Source organism: Carcharhinus amblyrhynchos, unplaced genomic scaffold, assembly GCF_965287045.1.
Source record: "Carcharhinus amblyrhynchos unplaced genomic scaffold, sCarAmb.v2.hapA scaffold_56, whole genome shotgun sequence".
In the NCBI taxonomy this organism is placed as follows: Eukaryota; Metazoa; Chordata; class Chondrichthyes; order Carcharhiniformes; family Carcharhinidae; genus Carcharhinus; species Carcharhinus amblyrhynchos.
The window spans coordinates 939,438-962,492 of record NW_027649797.1 but is presented as its reverse complement, the minus strand read 5'-3'; the positions used below and the strand labels follow the sequence as shown (position 1 = coordinate 962,492).

The following is a 23,055-nucleotide window of genomic DNA, read 5'->3' as shown; positions in this document are numbered from 1 at the left end:
TAGAAATTTAACAAGTTACATTAAGTTTTCATATAACATCTACTGTTTTATGTTAACTTCCTTTGTGTTTTTTATTCTTTCATGATGCATTTCTTTTGTTCAGATATGTTTGAAAGATAGCAGCCAAAAACATACATAATTTGTTTGATTTTTCAGCAAAACTCTGAACAGTTAAAGATTTGGTTTGTTTTATTCAGTCAAAAAATTATTGATACTGATTTGAAGTACTTGAGTATTTTTCTCTTTAGTGATCAGCAGATTGGACCAATGTCACTTGGGGTTTAGAAGAATGAGAGAGATTCTGAGGATTGACAGGATAGAGGCTGAGAGAAGTTTCCTCTCCTGGGAGCATCTAGAACTTGGAAGCACAGCTTAAAAGTAAGGGAGGTTCTCATTTAAGATGGAAATGAAGAGGAATTTCTTCTCTAAGGGCTCTTAGTCTTTGGAATTCTCTACCCCAGACAGTAGTGGAGCCTGGGGCATGAAGTGTACTCGAGGCTGCTGGACAAATTTTTTTTTAATCTACAAGGGCTTTGAAGTTTATGGGGAGCAGACAGTAAGACCTCAATCAGATCAGCCATGATCTTATTAAATGGCCTACTTCTTGAATTTTATTTGACCTTCATTTTTTCTCGTTTTTCCTCATGCTTTTTGATGTTATTTTTTTACTGAATTATCCAATAATAACAACTTGCAACTATTTTGAGCCTTTGGCCTAGAATTTACGTCAGTGTACTTAATAAAGGAAAAATGGAGTGTGTTAAACTGAAGGAGATTGTAGAAGTATAGGACAAGGCCATCAAAAGAATTTATGACTAAGAGCAGCTGAAAGTGGAATCAAGTTTTTGTGCCTTTTATATGGCTTGATTTTCACTATGTTCAGTTATTGAAACTTTTGGCTGATGTACAACTTGATGTTGTGCATTTATTTCAGCATCTTTGTTTGCGATTTTTTTTCACTTCATTTACACACACATGTTCTCTTCACCCTTTCCCATGTTTGTGGATTCTGTTGATAATACTATTGAGTAGTCCTGGTTGAAGTGTAACTAGAGTCTATTTTGTGACCGTGGTTCTCTCAATGCTTCCTCCGAGTGGTGTTCAAAATGGATAAATATTAATCTATCTGTTGTGATGGCAACGGTGCTGTGTGGAGAGGCGGGGGGCCTTGGAAGTTTGATCAAATGGAGGCTTCCTGAATTTTGTTTGATCAGAATTTTCCTGAGGCACATCACCAATCTCTCCTAATCGTCTGTCACTGTGCTCCCTTTTCTGGTGAATGTACCCTTCTAAAAGGTGGGGCAGTGCCTGTTCAAGAATGCGACAAGTTACTATGATTCTGAATAAGAATAACTCTTTCAGGTGGTTGCTTGATGCGCCTGTAGAACAATTTCCCAGGTTGTCCCCCAGAATTAGTTTAGAATTTGATAGTATTGAAATTACCTTTGTTTTATTCTTAAACTGATACATTGGCAATAGATAAGGTTTAATTTACTTTTTTTATTAATCAGTATTGCTGAGGTTGTTTTACAACTGAATGATTTGCTTAGCCGCTTAAGCGAACATTGAGCTAATCACAAGTATGGAATTATATGCCCAGACTGGGTAGGAATGGTAGAAGCTCTTCCCTAGTGTACATTTGTTTAAAAAAAAGTGTAACATTTTTAAATTTAAATTAGATTAAGGGAGGGAAGAAATAGAAAACCCACTTCCACTCATTCTTTCATGGGATGGGAGCATCACTGGCAAGGCCAGGATTTATTGCCTCTCCCTGATTGCCCTCAAGGAAGTGGTGATGGACTGCCTTCCTGAATCACTGCAATCTATCTGGTGCAGGTACACCCATAGAGCTGTAAGGAAGGAGGTTTCAGGGTTGTGGCCCAGTGAAGGAACAGCAGTATAGTGGTTCGGAGGGGAACTAGCAGGTGGCGGTTGTTTTTCACGGTCATGGAGGTTTGGGAGGTACTGTCTTTTATATATTGCACACTGCTGTCACGTGGAGGTGATGGAGGGAATAAATATTTAAGATGATGGATGAGATGCCGATCAGTTGTGCTGCTTTGTCCTGGATAGTTCTGAGCTTCTTGGGATTGAGCTGCACTGATGCATGAATGTGTCAAGTGTTCTATCACACGCTTGACTTGAATCTTGTAGACAGGAATGACCTGTAACCTATTTAACAGAAACACAAGACATTGTTTTTTAATTGAGACGTTCTTTACATCAGGCTATGAAGAGGAACACACAATACGAGAACAATTAAGGCTATTCATCAGATATACCCGTAAAAAGAGGAAAATTCAGGCGAAATTGACAAAGAAAGGCTGAGGTCAAGTCTGAAATAAGAAAATAATAGTAATAAATGACAGGCCTGCAAAATCTAAAAAGGCACGTGCAGGAGTGCAGACTCTCCTGCCAGTAGTGTGAGTTATAATAAATTAGAATTAAGTTCAGATATGTCATAAGAAGTTAGCTAACATAGTTCTTTGGTGGTTTCTATAATGAAGCTTATAAAATATTGGTTGCGAAGAACATGAACAATAGATGTATCTAGGCATCTTATGAATGTGTAATTCTGCATGCACTTGGAAGTGTGTGTGTGGGAGGTGTGTTTTTTTTTCCCTTCCAACGTTTTACTTTTACACCTTTGTTAAAATCTCACTTTCCATCTTTTTCCTCCACTATGCCTCCCCTCACTCGACTTGAACCATCTCAGGTTTTTCTTTAAACTCTGCTTACCTTTGTTCTGCCATTCGCACAATCTGATCTTTTAATGGGCTGCTGCCAGCACCCTCCTTAGCCTTGATCACATTCCATTTGTCTTTTTGCCTATGACATTTTTGTCAATTTCTCCCACCCCCACTGACCCTAATACTATAAATATCACCCAATTTTTTAGTGTTTTCAGCTTTGACAAAGGGTCATCCAGACTCAAAATGTTAGTCTCTGTGGAGACAGAAAAGAACTATCAGACTTTCCAGCATTTTCTGTTCTTGTTTCAGATTTCAGTGATTTGCTTTTGTATTTGTGACTTTGTGCCTCTTTCCAGTTCTGATAATATATGCATACATATGGTAAGAAAAGACTTGTTCACATTTGATTTTTGTGTTTGCACCAATTGTTGTAGCAAAAAAAGGGAATCAACATTATGAGAATGCTTGGGGTTCCCTGATGCTCTTGGGAGGTGACTAGGAGTTCCATGGCTTGCAAACCCAATTGTATAGGAACTTTTAATATCATTCAATTAATGGTGTCCTAAACTGACAAGTTTATAATTCTGCATCTTACAAAAAAAGACAAAACTTTCATAGATTTCATGTCAAAGAAATTGATTTTATTTAATTACCATTTATTTTGTCCAGGGGGGAAAAAATGTCAAGTTTTGTTCAGTTGGCGACACCTGAATATCTTTGACTCTCACTTTTCTTCGTTAGTCTCTTGATGTCCCTTTCTGTTTCCTTTAATGTTTTATGACTTCATGTTCTCTCATTCTGTTGAGCTGATAGGCAGATGAATGCAGAACTTACTAAAATTTACTTTGAATAGAACATTGACCTTTAGACAAACAGGAAACAGCTACGACTTCAACAATAAGCTCTGCAGCTGCTTTGGATCTAAGTTGCAATATGATAGTTTGCTTTTTTAAAACATTAATTCTCAGGATTCAGGTGTTGGCAAGGTCAACATTTGTTATCCAACCTTAAATAGGCAGGCCACCTTTTTGATGAACCTTTGTAGTCAATGTGGTGAAGGTGCCCCCAAAATGCTATTACATAAGATCTGGAAATTGACCCTGCAATAATGGCAACAGTATGTAGGGAGTTGAGAATGATGCATCACTTGAATGTTAAATGTGCTGGGGTTTGTGTGCATCTTGCAGGTGAATGGTGCATGCTGTAGCTGTGATTTACCAGTTATTGATAGAGTGGGTGCTTAATCTCATGAATGGGTGCCAACAAACAGTTTGCATTGTCTTTTGTTGTTGAGTTTCTGGAGCAGTTGCATCCATTCAGGAAACTGGAGAGCATTCCAGTGCACCCCTGTGTTGTGTCTTATGCAGAGCAGTACAGTGGCACAGTAGTTAGCACTGCTGCCTCACGGTGCTTGGGATCCAGGTTCGATTCCTGTCTTGGGTCACTGTCTTTGTCGAGTTTGCATTCTCCCTCTGTCTGCGTGGGTTTCCTCCCACAGTCCAAAGATGTGCAAGTTAGATAAACTGGCCACGCTAAATTCTCTCTTGGTGTATCCGAACGTGCACAAGTGTGTGATGACTAGGGAATTTTCACAGTAACTTGCATTGTGAAAGTAAGTCTACTTGTGACTAATAAGTAAATAAAATAAAAAGTTTTGGAGAGTCAGGTGAGTCACTCATCACATTGTAGCCAGCCTCGCACTTGCAGTACCATTTATGTGGCTACTTCAGTTGAGTTTCTCAATGATGGTGATCCCTGAGATATCGATTGAGGAATTGACAATGGTAATCAGTTTTCTCCAGTTGTGCAAATATTTCAGATTTTCTGTTGAGTTTTAGCCTTTTATTAATATTGATGTGTAGATGCCAGTGTTGGATTGGGATGGGCACAGTAAGAAATCTCTCAACACCAGATTAATATCCAAACAGTCTATTTGATGAGTGGACCTGATGAAGGAGTAGTGCTCCGAAAGCTCGTGCTAACAAATAAGTTAACTTGGTGTTGAGAGACTTATTGTTAATATTGACCTTGCCCAGTGTGGCTGTTAGAACCATAGAGATTTGCAGACAGGAGGACATTTGACCCAATGTGTCTGCTAACTCCTAGAGTGATCCTGGAGTAGTGAACTATTTTAGTAGAAGGAGTTTAATATTACTGTTGCCTAGCCCATAATGGACAGATAAATCAAATTTCACTCAGCATCCAAGTCTTCGTGGTCAGATTGAGCAGATTAACAGAGCATTGTGAATTTAGTCCAGCTTTAGGAGATATGTTGAGGGACCATTTGGTCTGTGGTATAAATAGCCTGAATATAGAAAATAAGTTGTTGACAGAGACTAAAATTTCTCTAGGAACAGTGCTAGAGCTGGCCCAGATGACTGAAAATGCAGAACAGGGTGTAAGGCGAGAGTGAATTGCAAGGCATGCCAAATGAAGTAAACCGTTTATGGTGGGAAATGACTGTTGTGGAGGCCTACCTGAACATGGGTACTGAAGAATCCAATAAAAGGGATATCGCATTGAGGACATAAGCTTCTCAATGTGGGGGAGAACACTGTCAAGAATTCTGCTGATGTAGAAATTATGTTAATTACACATGCAACAAAAGCATGGTGTGGAGCAAAGCTGTCAGGAAAAAGTGTGCAAAAAAAGCCCACAACAGTCGGTTTAACTCCTGTGAAGAAACTGGCTGAGGGACTCGACAAGGGACCCAAATTGTTTACCCTAAACCAAGTTCAAATTAGTAAAGTGCCCCCTATCGAGCTAACCTTGATGGTAAATGACAGACCTGTTAAAATGGAAGTCGACTCGAGGACTGTGACTACAGTCATGGGGAACAGACGTTTTGTTACTTTCAAAAAGGCCTCAGAACTTTGATATTAAACAAGTCTGGAGCTACATTGTCTACCTATGCCAGAGAGATACTGCAGATTTTGGGGACAGCAACAGTCACAGTGCCCTATAAAGATTAGATGGCACAGTTACCTATTTTGGTAATTAAGGGACATCAACCTTGTTTAATTTGGTGTGATTGACTTGAGCAGATTAAACTGAATTGGTTAAAGATATTAAGTCAGCAAGATGGAGGTTTTCAGGAGCTGCTGTATTCCAAGGTCTTCAAAAATGAATTAGGACCAATAAGGGGAGTTGAACTATACTTGAATCCAAAGACAACACCAACATTTTTCAGGGCTCGTCCAGTGCCTTGTGCACTTCATGAAAAGGTTGAAGTTGAACTCAAGATTAGAAGAGTTAGGTATCATAAAACCTGTTCAATTTTCAGAATGGGCCGCACTGACTATAAATTGACAGTTAAAGAGGAGTTCAGATAGACAGAAACCCTATTCCTGAAATTGGAGACCTCTATACAAAACTAGCTGGGGGTTTAAAATATACCAGATTGAACATCAATTATACCAAGTTGGAATTGGACGAAAACTCAGAGAATGGTAACCATCAATGTTCCAATATACACGACTGCCTTTCAGAGTCTCGTCAGCCTGTGCAATTTTACAACGTATAATGTAAAGTCTATTATAAGGCATCCCAAATGTGATGGTTTATCTCGATAATGTTTTAATTGCAGGAGGCACACCTGACCAACACACGGCAAACTTGGAGGAAGTTTTGAAGCAATTTAAAGAAGCAGGGTTAGGCTTAAATGAGAGAAATTTGCCTTCCAAGCAAACAAAGTTACCTATTTAGGTTTTAGGTGGACACGAAAGGCTTGGAAGATGAAGTAAAAGCAATAAAAGAGGTCCCAGAGCCACAATGTAGCTTCTGGTAAACTATTATGGTAGGTGTTGTGGAAGTTCTTAATAACTTCGAGGAGCCTCAGAAGCAGTTCCTGTATGACCTTTATTGTATGGAGAGCCCAATGATCTTTCACCAGAATGAATTCTAATTTGCTGGCAAGTTGCGCATGTTTTTATACTTATACAGTCCATTGTGAACACGAGAAATTAAACCTGTTCCATAATTATATTGGGTTGTCAATATCTTCAGGGAAGGAGATAGTAAAGTGTGTTTTCAGCAGAGACTATTTCTTCATCGCAAATTATTCAATCTGCAACAACCATATGTGGGAACTGTCTGTTGCCATGTGTTATGGAGTTCTTGCATGGCCTCCCCATGACTGCGCTGGCATATTCAAGGATTGCTAGGCTTATTGTTGGACCCAGTTTCATGATTAGAGCTGGACTATGTTGCAATCATGTAACCTTGCTAACCGTGTTGGTCGTTCCATGTCTGAAGCTCTTGTCAGCACAACCTTGTTAACTCTATTACTCGTTCTGAGTCTGCAGCTCCAAGCTAATTTTTTACTGAGTTATAATGGCGAGCTATGATGTAACTTGTAAATTGCAACAGTGGTCCTTTTATACAAAATGAATCTACCATCTTAGCCCGTCTCCTCCAATTGTTAAAGAAACATCAACAATGGAGGTGGGGTGAAGACCAGAAAGAGACGTTCAAAAAAAATTAAACAATGTTGCAGTCTTTAGTACTATTAGTGGACTATGATCAACGAAACACTTGTTGGTTGCTGTGCATCACCATATGGAGTGGGAGCATTTTTTCCCCCCACAGAAAGCCAATTGCCTTTCCCCCAAGGATGTTGTCTGAGGCAGAAAAGGCACGTTCCCAAATCAATAAGGAAAGCTTGTGGTCATGTATGCAGTCAAAAAATTCCATTAGTACATTTATGGTCAGCATTTTACAGTTGTTTTGGACACGAGCCTTTGCTGGGCTTATTCAGAGAAGATGAGCCAGTGCTGCCAATGGCCTCAGCAAGAGTGCAGAGGTGAGCTGTCTCGTTGGCTACATACAATTATACTTTTCAGTGTCGCCGAGGAATATATTTCAAATGCGGGTGCGCTCAGCTGGATGCCATTGCCAAGACAATGACATCACTGTCAGTTCTGCAAGACAGAGTATTGACATTGCATATGATAGATCTTTGCCAGTCTCAGTGAAGCGCACAAGGATGTGGACAGAAAGATTATACTTTCAAAAACAGAGGGGCATAACCTTGTGACCAAAAGACCAGATCGGCACAGTGGTTAGCACTGCTGCCTCAGTGTCAGGGACCAGGATTCAATTCCTGGCTTGGGTCACTGGCTGTTTGGAGTTTGCACATTCGCCCCATGTCTGCGTGAGTTTTTTATAAGAACATGAGAAATAGGAGCAGGAGTAGGCCATCTAGCCCTTCGAGCCTGCCCCGCCATTCAATAAGATCATGGCTGATCTGTTGTGGCTCAGTTCCACTTTCCTGCCTTCTCCCCATAACCTTTAATCCCCTTGCCTATCAAAAACCTATCTACCCGCATCTTAAATATATTTAGCGAGGCAGCCTCCACCACTTCAACGGGCAGAGACTTCCAGAGATTCACCACCCTTTGAGTGAAGAAGTTCCTCCTCAACTCCGTTCTAAACTGTCCCCCCCGCCCTTATCTTGAGGCTGTGCCCTCTAGTCCTACTGTCCTTTCTGAGCGGGAAGAGTCTCTCCACCTCTATCCTAAACATCCCATTCATCATCTTATATGTCTCAATGAGATCTACCCTCATTCTTCTAAACTCTAACGAGTACAAGCCTAGTTTATTCAGCCTCTCCTCATAGTTCAACCCCCTCAACTCTGGTATCAGCCTAGTGAACCTCCTCTGCACTCCCTCCAAGGCCAGAATATCCTTGCGTAAGTGCAGCGACCAAAACTGCACACAGTACTCCAGCTGCGGCCTCACCAATGCCCTGTACAGTTGCAGCAAGACCTCCCTACTTTTATATTCAATCCCCCTCGCTATGAAGGCCAGCATCCCATTTGCCTTCCTGACCAGCTGCTGCACCTGCAGGCTAGGTTTTTGCGACTCATGCACAAGGACCCCGAGGTCCCTCTGCACCGTCGCATGCTGCAGTTTTTCACCATGTAAGTAATAGTCCTTCCTACCATTATTCCTACCAAAGTGGACAACTTCACACTTGCCAACATTAAATTCCATTTGCCAGTTCCTGGCCCATTCGGCCAGCCTATCTAGATCCTTCTGCAGACTTTCCACACCCTCCGCACAATTTGCCCTTCCACCAATCTTGGTGTCATCAGCAAATTTCGACACCATACACTCGGTTCCCTCCTCCAGATCATCTATATAAATGGTAAATAGCTGAGGCCCCAGCACCGACCCCTGGGGCACTCCACTAGTTACCAACCGTCAATCCGAATAGCACCCATTGACCCCCACTCTCTGCCTCCTATTTGACAGCCAATCCCCTATCCACGCTAACACCCTACCCCCAACTCCATGCCTCCTAACCTTGTGTAATAACCTCTTGTGCGACACCTTATCAAACGCCTTCTGAAAATCAAGAAACACCACACCTACTGGCTCTCCTCTATCCACCGCCCTAGACACATCCTCATAGAACTCCAATAAATTCGTCAGACACGACTTCCCCTTAACGAAACCGTGCTGCGTCTGCTCTATCAAACAATTCTCCTCAAGATGCCTCGCTATTTTCTCCTTGATCACGGATTCTAGCATTTTACTTACAACAGACGTTAAACTAACCGGCCTATAATTCCCTGCCTTTTGTCTGCCACCCTTCTTAAACAACAGCGTAACGTTAGCCGTTTTCCCATCTTCTAGCACTTCCCCGGAAACCACCGAGGTTTGGAAAATAATCATCAAGGCATCCACTGTCACCTCTGCCATTTCTTTCAGAACACTTGGATGCATTCCAACCGGTCCTGGGGACTTGTCCACAATCAGTCCCTCCAGTCTGTCGAGCACTGCCTCTCTAGTAACAATAATGTCATTCAGGCCCTCCACTCCTACCATCTTTCCATCGCTAACACCCGGCAAACTATTCACATCCTCCTCCGTGAAGACTGAAACAAAAAAGTTTTCTCCAGGTGCTCCAGTTTCCTCCCAAAAGCTGAAAGACATGCTGGTTAGGTGCAATGGCCATACTAAATACTCCCTCGGTGTACTTGAGCAGATGCCGGAGAGTAGGCTTTTCACCCCCTGAGACTGATTCACTATTCAGTTAGATAATTGTTGGTCTATATCTCAACTGCATTTATAGTTTGATTCTGTGAACATAGTTTAAGTTCATTTCTTTGTATCATAAGTAGGCTAACTATGAAAATCCCCTTGTCGCCACACTTCAGCACCTGTTCATGTACACGGAAGGAGAAATTAGCATGGCCATTACACCTAACCAGCATGTTTTCAGACTGTGGGAGGAAACCGGAGCACCTGGAGGAAAAACACAGGGAGAATATGCAACTCTGCACAGTGACCCAAGCCGGGAATCAAACAAGGGTCCCTGAAGCTGAGAGGCAGCAGTTCTAACCACTCTGCATCGTGCCTCCCAAAGTGGAGAATGTGGGCATCAATTCCATTACACCTCTTATGCAAAGTGAGCGCCCTACCATTTAATCTAATTCCCCTGGAGTTGTCTGACAAAATTCTATCAGCTATTGGTTTGAAATTCTCAGCTGACTTGTCATTGCACTTTTTGAGGTAAAGCATCGCAGATTTCTACTACCCTTTGTGTGAAACATTTCCTGACATCAATCCTAACTGCCTAGCTCTAATTTTAAGGTTATGCTCCCTTCTGGATGACTCCACCGGAGGAAACAGTTTGTGTACCTATGAAAATTTTGACTTTGAGGCATTTTGTTAGTTGTTGTCTGCTTGTCCCAGAGCTATTTGTTTGTATTCGTACGAGTGATATTTAGAGTAAGACTTGATAACAGAGCTGTAATGCCAGCTACTCCCAGCTGATGGCTTGGAAGGAAGAGTGGAATTTAAATGATATCTTGCTGCTCATCTACCTGGAATCTTGACAAGGATGTCACTTACATCAACAGTTTATTCTGCTGTATGAATGACTTTCCTCTGCTTCCTGTTTTAATGATCAGGATCCGGTCATGCCTTCCCCCGAACCTCCACTTGATGACAAGACTGATGAAGTTGACATCCCTTCAGAAGAACCCGATGGAAGTAAGTTTTTAACCTACAATCTGTTAAGAATGATGGATAATATTTAAAAGAAAGTATTCTGCCAAAAATCAGGAAAATGTTGCACTAATGTAGCAGTGGTTGAACCTAAGACACATTTATGAAGAATGGTAGCAGGAGATGTACTTAGTAGTGCTTGATGCTGATGGCAAGTATTCAGTTTCTCAGCTCTAACATCCCTCATGTTGGTGAGCACAAAATTCAGGTATTTCATGTTATTAATTTATATGTTTCGAAATTGATTGTGTTTGATGCAACTTTAAGAAAAATACTTCCCTTTGTACTGCAATGTTCATGAGTTGCATCACCATCACTAACTATTCTACATTGTGAGCTAATGGTTCTCATGTAAAATTTCGTAAAAGTTTACCCATTGATTTTTGACCTAAAAACAGGATTTTTCATTTACCTTCTGTAAAGATGAACTCCAGTTTTTCAGAGATCAAGGCCCAAAAATTTCAGAACCAAGAGTTGTGTAGGTTTGGGAGGAGAGAAGCCATTACTTTGAATGCTAAGGTTGCAGTGACTTGGATGAATGCACCAAACGTATGATTGCCAACTCAGTAGATGGCGTGAAGATAGGAAGTGCAGTAAATTCAGAGGAGGTCATAGTGTAAAGTGGATTTAGATAGGCTGAGTGAGTAGGCAAAAAATTGACAGGTGGAGTATCATGTGGGAAAATGTGAACTTATATGCTTTGGCAGCATCAATTCCCAACCAGTGTGCCCTGGTCCATTTATGCCGTGAGGAGCCCCCAAGTGTGCTGTGAAGGTAGATCCATAATATTTCAAAATTCATGTTATTAAACTAAAACTAAACTTTGTTTTCAACGGTAGTTGGCATCGCCAAGACCCGACAAATCTTTGGCCTCTTGCACATGTGCTGCTGGGAAAGAGCTGTACATGCATGGTTTGGAATTTTATGTTGGGCAGGCCGTGCGCATGACTAATGGGACATGGAACTGCAGAAAAAGGTATAAATTGCAAAAGCTCAAAGATGCAGAAGCCCTGAAAGAGGTAAGATAGATAGGGAGAGGTTAAAAATAGGAGAGACCATGCATGCCTGTGCAGTGAACAGTTTTGAACCCCCTACTTGAAAAAGCATTTGAACCAGTTCAGAGAGTGGTTTGATCGATTCCTGGGATGAAGGAGTTATCTTATGAAGACAGGTTGGACAAGTTGGGCCTGAACCCGTTGGAGTTTAGAAGAATATGAGGTGATCTTATTGAAACATTTCAGATTCTGAGGGGGGAATTGATAGGGTCAGTGCTGAGAGTATGTTTTCCCCTCAGAGAGACTAGAACTAGGGAACACCATTTAAAAGTAAGGGATCTCTCATTTAAGATAGGGTCGTTAGCCTGTTAAATTCTGTTCCCCAGAAAGCAGTGAAAGCTGGGTCAATTAATATTTTTTAAGTTCAGATGTTTAAAATCCTTGATTGACAAGGGAGACAAAGTGACAGGGGATAGACAGGAAAACAGAGTTGAGGCCACAAACAGATCAGCCATGATCTTGTCAAATGGAAGATCAGGCTGAAGGAGCTGTATGGCTGCCTTCTCTCCTAATTTGTAAGCTCATAGATATGTTGGTATGTTATTGGAAAGGCAAGAATGAAGCCACTAAAAACTACTCAGCATGGGTTATGACAGCAAAGCATAAATCCTAGTTGTCATAAAAGCTAGAGAGATAATTACAGTGATGGGTTAATAGTTGAGATTATAAATGTTGATTTATTTTTAAAAAGGGAGAGAATGTTGTTTGCAATTTTGCGTAGTGCAATAGAAAGTGGACACGCTGAGATGTCACTTAAAAACTGTATCAAAAGGAAAGATTTTTTATAAAATGCATTAACAATGCAATTATAGGTTAGCTTCTTTTGCAGCAGCATATGATTATGAATATTGAACAGAGGATTGAGTTTGAGAAAGACTTATTTGAGACTTTAGCTCCCTTTTATAATGGGTTGTAATCTTTCTAAATTAATTTGGCAGTACCCCAGCTCTCTAGCCACTGGAGGTCTCTGTTCATTCATTGTGCTCAAAGTCAAGCACATATGTCAAGCCCTTAAAATTACCTGTGTAAAAGTTGACCACTTGACTTTTGGCCCAGAAGATTGGTATCATAAATTTGACTTCAACACACGTATCTGCAGTGTGTTTTTGATAAGTTGAATATAATTTTTGTATTGGTTTTAGTTCGCAATAAAATTATCAAAGCAACGCAGTACATTAATATACCAAAATGTTGTGTTATTGTTAAGAAATACAAACTTGTGTCCATAACCATCCATTTGATCTTTTCTAATCAATGCCAGATTATTTGTTGATTAGATGCAAAGTTGAAATACAGATAATAGACTATTCAGTCTCCATGTAGCTCTGAATGGGTACTTAGAAGATAAAGTTAGACTCATCTATGATCTTGTTTGGAAAATATTGCACAGAAAAGAATGCATGCCAGTGCCCAGATTTCCTGTCTCATTTCCATAGGACCAAGTTTGTTTCTGCTGGATGATGTTTTCAATCTTTTTCACATTTTATTGATTTCACTCTTTTATTTTGTTGTCACCATTCTCTTTTACATTTAAAAATGGTAAAAACCTGTTAATGCAACATGATAAACATTGAGAAACCATGAGCTTTTGTTTTGCAAGTTAAAGTTTGTGATTATTACATCAGGTATCCAACAAACAACTAAATTCATGTTCACCTTATTACTGTGGAATGTGTGTGCTCTGTCAATGTATGAACTAAATTATACATGAGCCCTTTCCATCAGTCTTCCCTTTTTCTTCTTCCAGCCCCTCGCACCTTTCTTTTCTGTCTTGTTGCCTGCCGCACAGTCTGTTTTAACCCTTATATGGTGGACAAATAACTATGAGTAGACATCTCATTAGTACAAACTATATTTATTTAAACCCACACAATAATCACCCACCCGACCAACAAGTTATCTTACAGAAAATACTAGAATTCAAATCCAATACAAGACCTTGACTTGACTTTGCGTGACTGGCAAGTACCCAAGCAGGTATTGGCCTTTATCTGTGCGCTGGTCTTGGTCGTTGTCTGTGTAGTCTCGTCCTTTGGTCTGGTCTGGCATTCTGGCTCTGTCTTTCTTTCTTCCTTCTCAGGTGTGGTGGCTCTCCTGTTGCTGGCAATGTTCACCATTGTTGTAGCTCGTTCGTGGGGTCAGAGAGAGAGAGATTCCTGGTTGCGCAGCACCCTTTATCCCCATTTGGTTTCACGCCCCTTTTTGGCTATTGCCAATCAATTGATCAGGACTTGATTCCCCTAATTGAGAAGAGTCCAATCAGGTGCTACCACACCGATCTCTGGGTGTGTCCCTAACAGCCGTGTCTGAAGGTGCTGGAGGCACATATGTCACATACCTCCCTCCTAAATAAGGGTTCATGGTGCCGTTACGTCTAGTATACAACCCAGTGTGACCAGGAAGTCTCTTTCATCCCGGAGATGAAACAAGCCAGTGTGACTATAAAGTCCCTTTCATCCTGGCGATGACCAATATCCTGTTTATTCACTCATCAGGATTGCAGCCTGTTTGTTTCTGCCTTTAAATTGCAGCCTGTCGGTTTAGTTCTTGCCCAATTGTCCCAGAATGCTTTACAAAGCGCCATTTTAGATGGCCTATTTGGCCACAGTCTGCCTCCCATTGTTTATAAGCAAAGGTAAAACATTGCAGAGATATGGTTGCAAGGTATCCGAAGTCAGGACCTGAAAATTGAAGGGTATTTGACATTTTGAAAAGACAGGAAGGGAGGAAATGGTACTGGGGTAGCTCTGTTAATGAAGGATGACATACAGACTGAGAGATTATTTTAACTTGAATGAGCACAATGTAGAATCAGTTTGGGTATAGTTAAGAAATAGGAATGGGCACTTGTGGGAGTAGTTTATAGCTTCCCCTAACAGTAGTTGCACTATGGGGCAGAGTATACAAGAATAAATAAATAGGGTGTTTAAGAAAGATACTGCAATGATCATGGGTGACTTTAATCTACATGTAAATTGCTCAAATCAGATTGACAAGAAAAGCCTGGAAACTTGCTCATAAAATGCTTTCAGGACAATTTCTAAGGGGAATTCATACTAGTGCCAACCAGGAGCAGGTTATTCTAGATCTGGTAATGTGCAATGAGACGGGCTTAATCAGTAGCCTCAGTAATCTTCATGCGACAGTGATCATAACATGATAGAATTTCATGTTCAGTTTGAAGGTGAGAAATGCATGTCTAACATTAATCTTTTAAACTCAAATAAAGGCAATTATAAAAGTTCTGAAGGTAGAGGTGGCCAAAGTAAACTGGGAAACTAGGTTAAAAGGCAGGACAGTACAGATACAATGGCAGATCTTTAAGGAGTTATTTAATAACTCTCAGCAAAGATTTGGCCCAGTGAGGAAAGCACTTTGAGTTGGATGCATCATCCATGGCTCAATAGGGAAGTTCAGGATAGTATCAAGGTGAAAGAAACACTGCACAAGTGAAAATTAATGGTGGGTTAGAAGATTGAACAGATTTCAAGAACTAAAAAAGGGAGAAATTGGAGTGAGAGAAGGCTAGCAAGAAATACAAGAATTAATAGTAAGAGTTTCTTACGATTCAAGTATTTGAATAGAAAAACGATAATTAAACTGAGTGTTGTTCCCATAGAGAGGGATTCTGAGGAATTAATAATGCCAAGCAAGGAATTGGCAAAAAGAGTTAAACAGATATTTGTGTTCCTCTTTGCTGTAGACTTGGAAAACTTCCCATAGATACTTAAAAATCAAGAGATGAAAGAGGAGGAGGAAAGATGGCACGGTAGTTAGACCTGCTGCTTCACAGCGCTGGACACCCGGGTTCAATTCCTGGCTTGGATCACTGCCTGTGTGAAGTCTGCTCATTCTCCCCTTGTTAGCGTGGGTTTCCTCTGGGTACTCTGGTTTCCTCCCACAGTCCGAAAGAAGAGATGATTAGGTACATTGGTGCTCAGTGTACCCGAACAGGTGCTGGAGTGTGACAACTAGGGGATTTTCACAGTAACTTCATTGTAGTGTTAATGTAAGACTACTTGTGACTAATAAATAAACTTCATTGCCAGGGAAAAGTTATTGGGAAACCTTTGTACTTATGTGAAGTCCCAAGACCAGATGGCTTGCATTTTCCATAAAAGAAGTGCCTTCAGAGATAGTAGAGGCATTCTAAAATCCTTCAGATTCTGCAAGTGTCCTGAGAGATTGGAAAATAGCAAATGTAATATCTTCATTTGAGAAAGGAGAGAGACAGATGGAAACTACAGACAAATTAGCCTAACATCTGTCAGAGGAATTACTAAAATCCATTATTAAGGAGGTTATGGCAGGATCTTGTAAAGTTATAATGGGATCAAGCAGAATCAACATTGTTTTGTGAAAGGGAAATCTTATTTATTAAAGTTCTTTGAGGATGTAACAGCCAAGGATAAAGGGGAATCTGTAGGTGTGGCTGACTGGAGACCAGTATTTACAGGAGACCTTGGGGACAAGTAAAACATGTAACACATGCAGACGTGCTCTCCTCATGCCTTAACAGAACGTTGGTGACCATGGGCTTCCATGTGTTGGTCTATGGTCATGCTTGGCTAGGTACTGGAGTGATTTACTGTTGCCTTTTGCATGCACTGGCCAAGCAGAAGACACTTCTACTGGCTGCCCTAAGGATATTGGAAGGACTTGTAGGTTGTCGGCCACTTTATGAACACACTTTCTGTGGCCATCATATCCTAGCATGGATCTTGAACCCAGAGCTTGTGGTTGAGCGATAAGGGGACCATTACTGCATCACAAGACTTCGTATTCAGGATTTTTTAAGAGTATAATGCCTTTTCCTTTGAAACATTTTTAGTGGAAATATGTAGAATGGTTAGTAAGAGCAATGATAGCAAAATCAAACATATGACTATCAGTGTATCTAATGTTTTAAAAAAGCTAAATTTGGTATCTTAATTTTTCAAATGCAGGCAATTTCTGTACATGTTTAAAAGTAGTTATGTTCCTCTAATGACATCTGCTGGACAGTAAGACAACTTCAGTAAAACAGATTTGAATAATTTGTGTTGCTCATGCTTGAATTGGCACAACTGTGTTTGCTTTCTGAAGGAGTTTATATTTCAAAGTAGCGGCCACAGTTATAAGTTCATTCCCCTTCCAAAAAATAAACCTTCTTACTGAGTTTTTCCCTCTCCCCGTCATTTCCATAACCATTCTTCCACATATGCCAATTCTGCCACCTACAGCTCCAGCTTTTTCAGCACAGTTACTGCAGCATTTGTTTGGATATCATGATTTATTTGGGGCCAGCCCTATGCTTGTATCATCACAGGGTGTCCAGTTAATGGTCAACCTACAAACATTGACAAAGTGCATTCCAAGCTGTAATGGTGTCCTTTCAGTAATTAGCAAAATAAACATTTTAAGACAATTTCCTGATCAAGAATTGAGAGTTAATGCTGAATGTAATCTGTAATTGATCTTTGCAGAGCTCCCACTAAATGCGGTTATAATAAAAGATTCAAATTTATTATAAAAATATCATGACGTTTCTCCTATTCATGTAGAATGATTGACAGTACAGGGAGATTGCGTTTAGGCAGAATGAATTTTGTATTCCTTGTGATTTCAGTGGCAGAAGAAAATATTGATTGATGTATGCACTCTCTGCCAAAGGTTTCCCAACAAAGTGCTGTTGATTTTTTCCTATGTGAATTAACACTGAAATTAATTTACTTTGCCATGATAAATGGGATACATTTTAAATGCTCTTTGATATGTGGAAAGATCTTGTGGCACTAAGTTGCCCCTCATTCCCAAATGTCCTATCCATTGCAGTAATCTATTAATCCATTATATCGCAACATTAGAATTATTCTGTGACTGTGTCTTCCTGGTTTAAACAACCTGAACAGGCTTAAACAGCATACTGCTGAGAATTAGTCATTTGCAGATAATATTTGACAGCATAGGTTTGTTTTGAGGCTAGTGTGAGAAATTAAAATATCAATCTAGGCATTGAGAGTAGGGTTGGGGATTATTCACAACTGTTGGATAAATTAGTGGAAACTCCATATTTTGAACATTGTCACAGTAGACAGAACATTTTACTGTTGTCTGGAAGACAATACTGCAAATCGGACGGCCATATTCCAAAATTGCCCAGTAAGCTGTTGTTTTTAAACTGGCTTGAGGTTTTTTTTGAGCCAGGTCTGTCTTTGTCCAGAGGCGCTCGTTATTTGCAGCTGGTGTACTAGGTGTCTGCCTTGGTGCCCTCAGACAGCATGTTTCGCCAACTTGCCGGGCAGCAGGAGGCAGACAGTTGTCTGGATTTCTTGAGGAGATGGTCTGCTGCTTGCTGTAGTGGATGAGGCGGGAGGCCTCACAAGCGAGCCGCTCGAAGATGTCATTGACGAACGAGTTGATACAGGTGTCCGGCTTCAGCACCTTGTAGATGTAGATGCTGTAGCTCTCCTTGCGCTCTTCTTACGCTCCTTCTTGCCCTTGGCGTGCCTCTTCGTGGCTGCTTTCTTCAGCCCCTTCTTTGGAGCCATATCCTTTGCTGCCACTTCAGGCATTGCGTATTGAGCAGAAGAATAAACTGGCTTGAAAACATGTGGAACTGGATGAGAGTACCCTGACAAGGAGAAATTGACAATATATCATTTTGTCTCCTGAACAATGTGTACTAAAGTTTATCATTCCTAAAAATGGCTACAAATAGTAAAGACGTAAGATAGCTTTGAAACATAAACTCCGTTTCTCTCTCCAAAGATGCTCCAAAGTACAAATGCAACAAAGAAAGAAGCATTTAATAGAATGGTAATGTTCAATCAATTTCACTTCATTCATTTTTTTCATTTTGCACTGCTGCCATATACCCTTCAGTTACTTAATTATTGAGGATATTTTATAACCAATCTCTCTTTTCTCGTATACAAAAACATGATTGTTAGAACCTAATCTGCTCTTTTTACTGCTCCATAATTGCATGTCATAAACTATGCTATTAGCATTGGTCTTAAATAATACAAAAATACCTTACAAGCCAAGTCTCAAGGTCAACCTGCTTTCTTCAGTTAGCTTAAGACAGTACAGATGGAAACTAACATTATTAACTAACTAACATTTGCTAATGTTACATTTAGTATCATTGAGCTATCTGTCACATTGTACAAAAATACTTTAAGTAAGTGATGGAAGATTGATCATTTATTTTTTTCTCCATTTTTGGAAGTTTTTTTTGATACTGGTAACATAATCAACAATACTTGTTAGAAGATTTGAAATAAAATCATGATGGGCAGGAAGTCCATCATGCCCACCATGAAAGTCCATGCAAAACAGGCTGTATTCAATTTTCCCAGTTTCTCTGCCTTTGTCATATCTGTTCTGACAATGCTACCTTCCACACCAGTGTTTACTGTACAATACCCTGGTCCACTCTTCCAAGATTGCCAACATCTGTTCTCCTTTCTATGTCGCCTTCCAGTGCAAACAGGAGATGTAAAACCTGCACCTTCACCACCTCCTTTCTCACCATCCAGAGCCACAAAAGCTTTTCAGTTGAAGCAGCAATTTAGTCATACTTCTTTCAACTCAGTATGCTATATTTACTTATCGCAATATGGTCTGTTCTACACTGGGGAAACCAAACACAGATTTGGTGAACGTTAGTCTTCCAAGTGTGACCTGAGTTTTATTACATTAAAGATGCTGTATTAATGTAGCCCTATTCCTTACATGGTTTGGGTCCTTAATTAAATACTTAAATTATGAAATTTTCATGTATTTAATTGCCTGTAAATTGGGAATGGTGTATTGCTTTGTAATTTTAGTATAAGTTTGGTCTGATATTGCCCTCCCTTTAACATCCTGTCCATCACTTCTGTCTTTCCTGCTGGATGGTTTATGTATTTTTGTTACTACGTGGTTGTTACATGTTTGCATGTTTTTATCCTAATTACTTAGCTTGTGTATGAATTTCTTGATATAAATTGTGCTGTACTCAGCCTTTGATATGCAAAGATATTTCTTAAATAAAATATATTATTATATAAATATTTCTTGTTGTTGAATAGACGAGGAATAGCACCTGATCTTTTGATTAGGTGCTTTACAACCTTCTGGAGTCAGCAATTTCGAAACGTCACCACCTTCTCATTTTTTTTGGATAGAAACTATTGGGATAGTTCTGCTGTTTTCATTTACAGCTTCTCCAGATCCTTCCCCATGTTTCTTGCTCCTTCTGTAACCCTCCTTTTTGCCATGCATGATCACCCCCTTTTGTCGTTTAATCGCTGCTACCTACCATTTGACCTTCTTGTTCTTTTCTGCACTGGTCGCATTTCCTGTTTCTATACTTGGTTACAAACTGGTACATCTATATCTTTTTCTGTTTTGATCAAAAGAACTTGACCTGAAATATAAACTTCAGTTCTCTCTCCAAAGATGCTGAGTATTTCTAGCATTTTATCTTACTTTTGAAAAAAGGATAAGTTAGATTAATGTTTTGGTGGAAAAGGTTATATTATCAGTGACTTGTGCTTTTCCAACAATTTCCATTTTGATTCAGATTTCTGGATTGTTTTTTCCAATAGAAGGCACACTAAATGTTCTGTAAATCCTGTAAACTGAGTTGCTCTGAGTTCTTGTTTCTTTCCTTTGCAGTTGTACCATTCCTGCCACACAGTCGGACTAAATTAGACAGGGTCACAGACGACTCGGAGGTAGGTTTTGCAATAAAAAGTAAAATAACCTAAGTTATTCATATGTGCAATGATGCACGATGAGTTTTGTATCAGAGCTTATTATGATTTTTATTTTAAAGATTAAGTAATCTTTATAATAGACTGATGCAGAACCTGGTGTGGTACTTAAGACATGTAACTCAGTTGGGATCAAGTTCTATGCTTGATATATGATCAGTTATCTGATCTCTGGAAGACAGAAGTTGTGTTTCTGCTACTGGTTTCACTACACCTAAGCAGAGGTGGAAAGGAAAATAGCAGCAGTTCCAACTCCTGTTCCATGTGTTACAATCTCAACTGATGCTATTACTCGTCAATCAGGTCCCAGAATGGAACTTTGGCTCAACAGACCGTGAGTGTTTTGCTTAGAGAAGTGGATGAATGGAGTTGCAGATTAATTAGACTTTTAGCTAATTAGCTAATCAACTTTTAACAAAATAATAAAACATTTGTCAAATATTAATTATAATACATTACTTCCTCACTCCCTCTACACCTTTACATGCACATGCAGATTTATATGGATTACACAAGTCACAAAATATCTTAAATTCTAGTGTTCTGGGTAAGTACACAATCCCCCCTCCCCAAGATGCTTATCACACTAAGAGCAAACTTATCTCGCTGGAAATCTGACTTTCACCTGAGTGTTTCCAAATTCCACTCTGGAAAAACAAGTCTGAGAATCTTTTCCCAAGCAGCACTTCTTCTCGGGCGCCTTTCGTAAGGATCCATTTCCAGGATTTCAATCTCGCCTTTCAGTCTTCCTGTGTTTTGGATTGCCATATGGATTCAAGCTTCCACATCAACTCATCTCTCAAATACCTAGCCATCCCAATAGAACACTACTGCTTCACAGGTTGTGTTATGATGTCATCAACCTTAGGATAGAAACAAGAAGCAGGAGTAGGCCATTCGGTCCTTTGAGCTCCCCCTACCCCCATATCCCATGATCCCTTTACTCCTTAGAGCTATATCTCATTTCTTCTTGAAATCGGACAATGTTTTGGCCTCAAATACATTCGGTGGTAGCAAATTCCACACATTTACCACCCTCTGGGTGAAGAAATTTCTCCTCCCTTTTCCTCAAACTATTACTCCTTGTTTTGGAGTCCCCTACCATTGGGAACATTCTTTCTGAATCTACCCTGTCTAGCCCTGTCAGAATTTTATGAGATTCACTCTCACTCTTGTAAATTCCAGTGAATATAACTCTAACTGACTTAGTCTCTCCTCATTTGAAAGACCTGCCATCCCAGGAATCAGCCTGGTAAGCCTTTACTGTACTCCCTCCATAGCAAGGCCATCCTCCCTCAGAAAAGGACATCAAAACCGCACACATCACTCCAGGTGTGGCTTGACCAGCGCCCTAAACAATTATATCCCTATCCCTATACTCAAATCCTCTTGCTGTAGAGGTCAACGTACCATTTGGCTTCTTTACTGCCTACTGTACCTGAGCGCTTACTTTGAGCATGAGGACACCAAGGTCTTCTGAGTATCTACCTCTCTGAATTTACACCCGTGCAAGTAATAATCTGTTTTTCTATTATTGCTACCAAAGTGGATAATCTCATTTATCCACGTATTACTGGATTTCCCATGCACGTGCTCACACACTCAGCCTGTCCAAATCACATGGAAGAAATGACTTTGGCTTCTCACCACTAGCTTCACCAGGTCTGCACATTTCAGCTCTGTCTTTAAGTGGAAGCTCCTCTCTACCCCTTTCTTTAACTTAAGATTCCAATTCTTTATCTCTTTGACTTAATTCTTCTCTAGACTCTCTTCATTTTTAGTTTCTGGAGCTATTTGTTCTTCATCTTCTGGGACTTGCTTTCTACCCCTTATGCCATAGCCCTGCTTCTCTTCTCTCACTTCCTGTGAGAGTTGCTTTCTTCTTGGGACCTGGTTCCAACTGAACCACAGCACTTATGGATTGCAGTGTGAGACCCTGATTTCTAAGCAACAACCTAGTCTTTCTTTAAACCCTATTTATTTTGGTGTCGTCAACCATTTAATTGCAATGGAGGCATGGTTTCAAATGAAACCTGAACCCGTAGACGCGAAGGCACCTTTGTTTAACATGAAGCTAAGTAACACTTCTACTTTTTCTTAGAGAGAAACACAAAATTAAACTTAATTAAGTCTATCCTTTATTTCCAATACCCAAAAATGCAAATATGGATTGCTTTAAACTACCTCTTTCTTGACCTATGCTACCAGTTCTGGATAGGTATTGGACAGGGGCAGGATTGGGCTTAGCTATGGAACTGTCATGGTAAAATACCTTTAATGACATTTACAGGTTCATCCATGGAGAATTACCAACTGGATTAAGTACTTGGAGAGTATCTGTATAACACTCAAAACAAAAAGGTCATGACCGCTGGATTTCTGAAAGCGCTTTATAGCCAGCAAAGTACTTTTGAAATGTAGTCATTGTTATAATGCAGGAAACACAGCAGCCGGTTTTGTGCACAACGTGCTCTCTGAGACAGTAATGATGTGATGTTGATTGAGGGATAAATATTGGCCAGGACAGCAGCGATAACTTCCCTGTTC

The 23,055-nt window shown here is 40.1% G+C and overlaps 1 protein-coding gene across 2 annotated transcripts in view; it reads left to right on the top strand.

Moving 5' to 3' along the window:
• Positions 1-23,055, top strand: part of prkcz (protein kinase C, zeta) — a 480,227-nt gene that overhangs the window by 226,806 nt on the left and 230,366 nt on the right. For both annotated transcript variants that reach the window (XM_080182477.1, XM_080182476.1), the window contains exons 7-8: positions 10,613-10,694; positions 20,411-20,469. In XM_080182477.1, the coding sequence (XP_080038603.1) occupies positions 10,613-10,694; positions 20,411-20,469 (141 nt within the window). The remainder of the gene's footprint in view (positions 1-10,612; positions 10,695-20,410; positions 20,470-23,055) is intronic.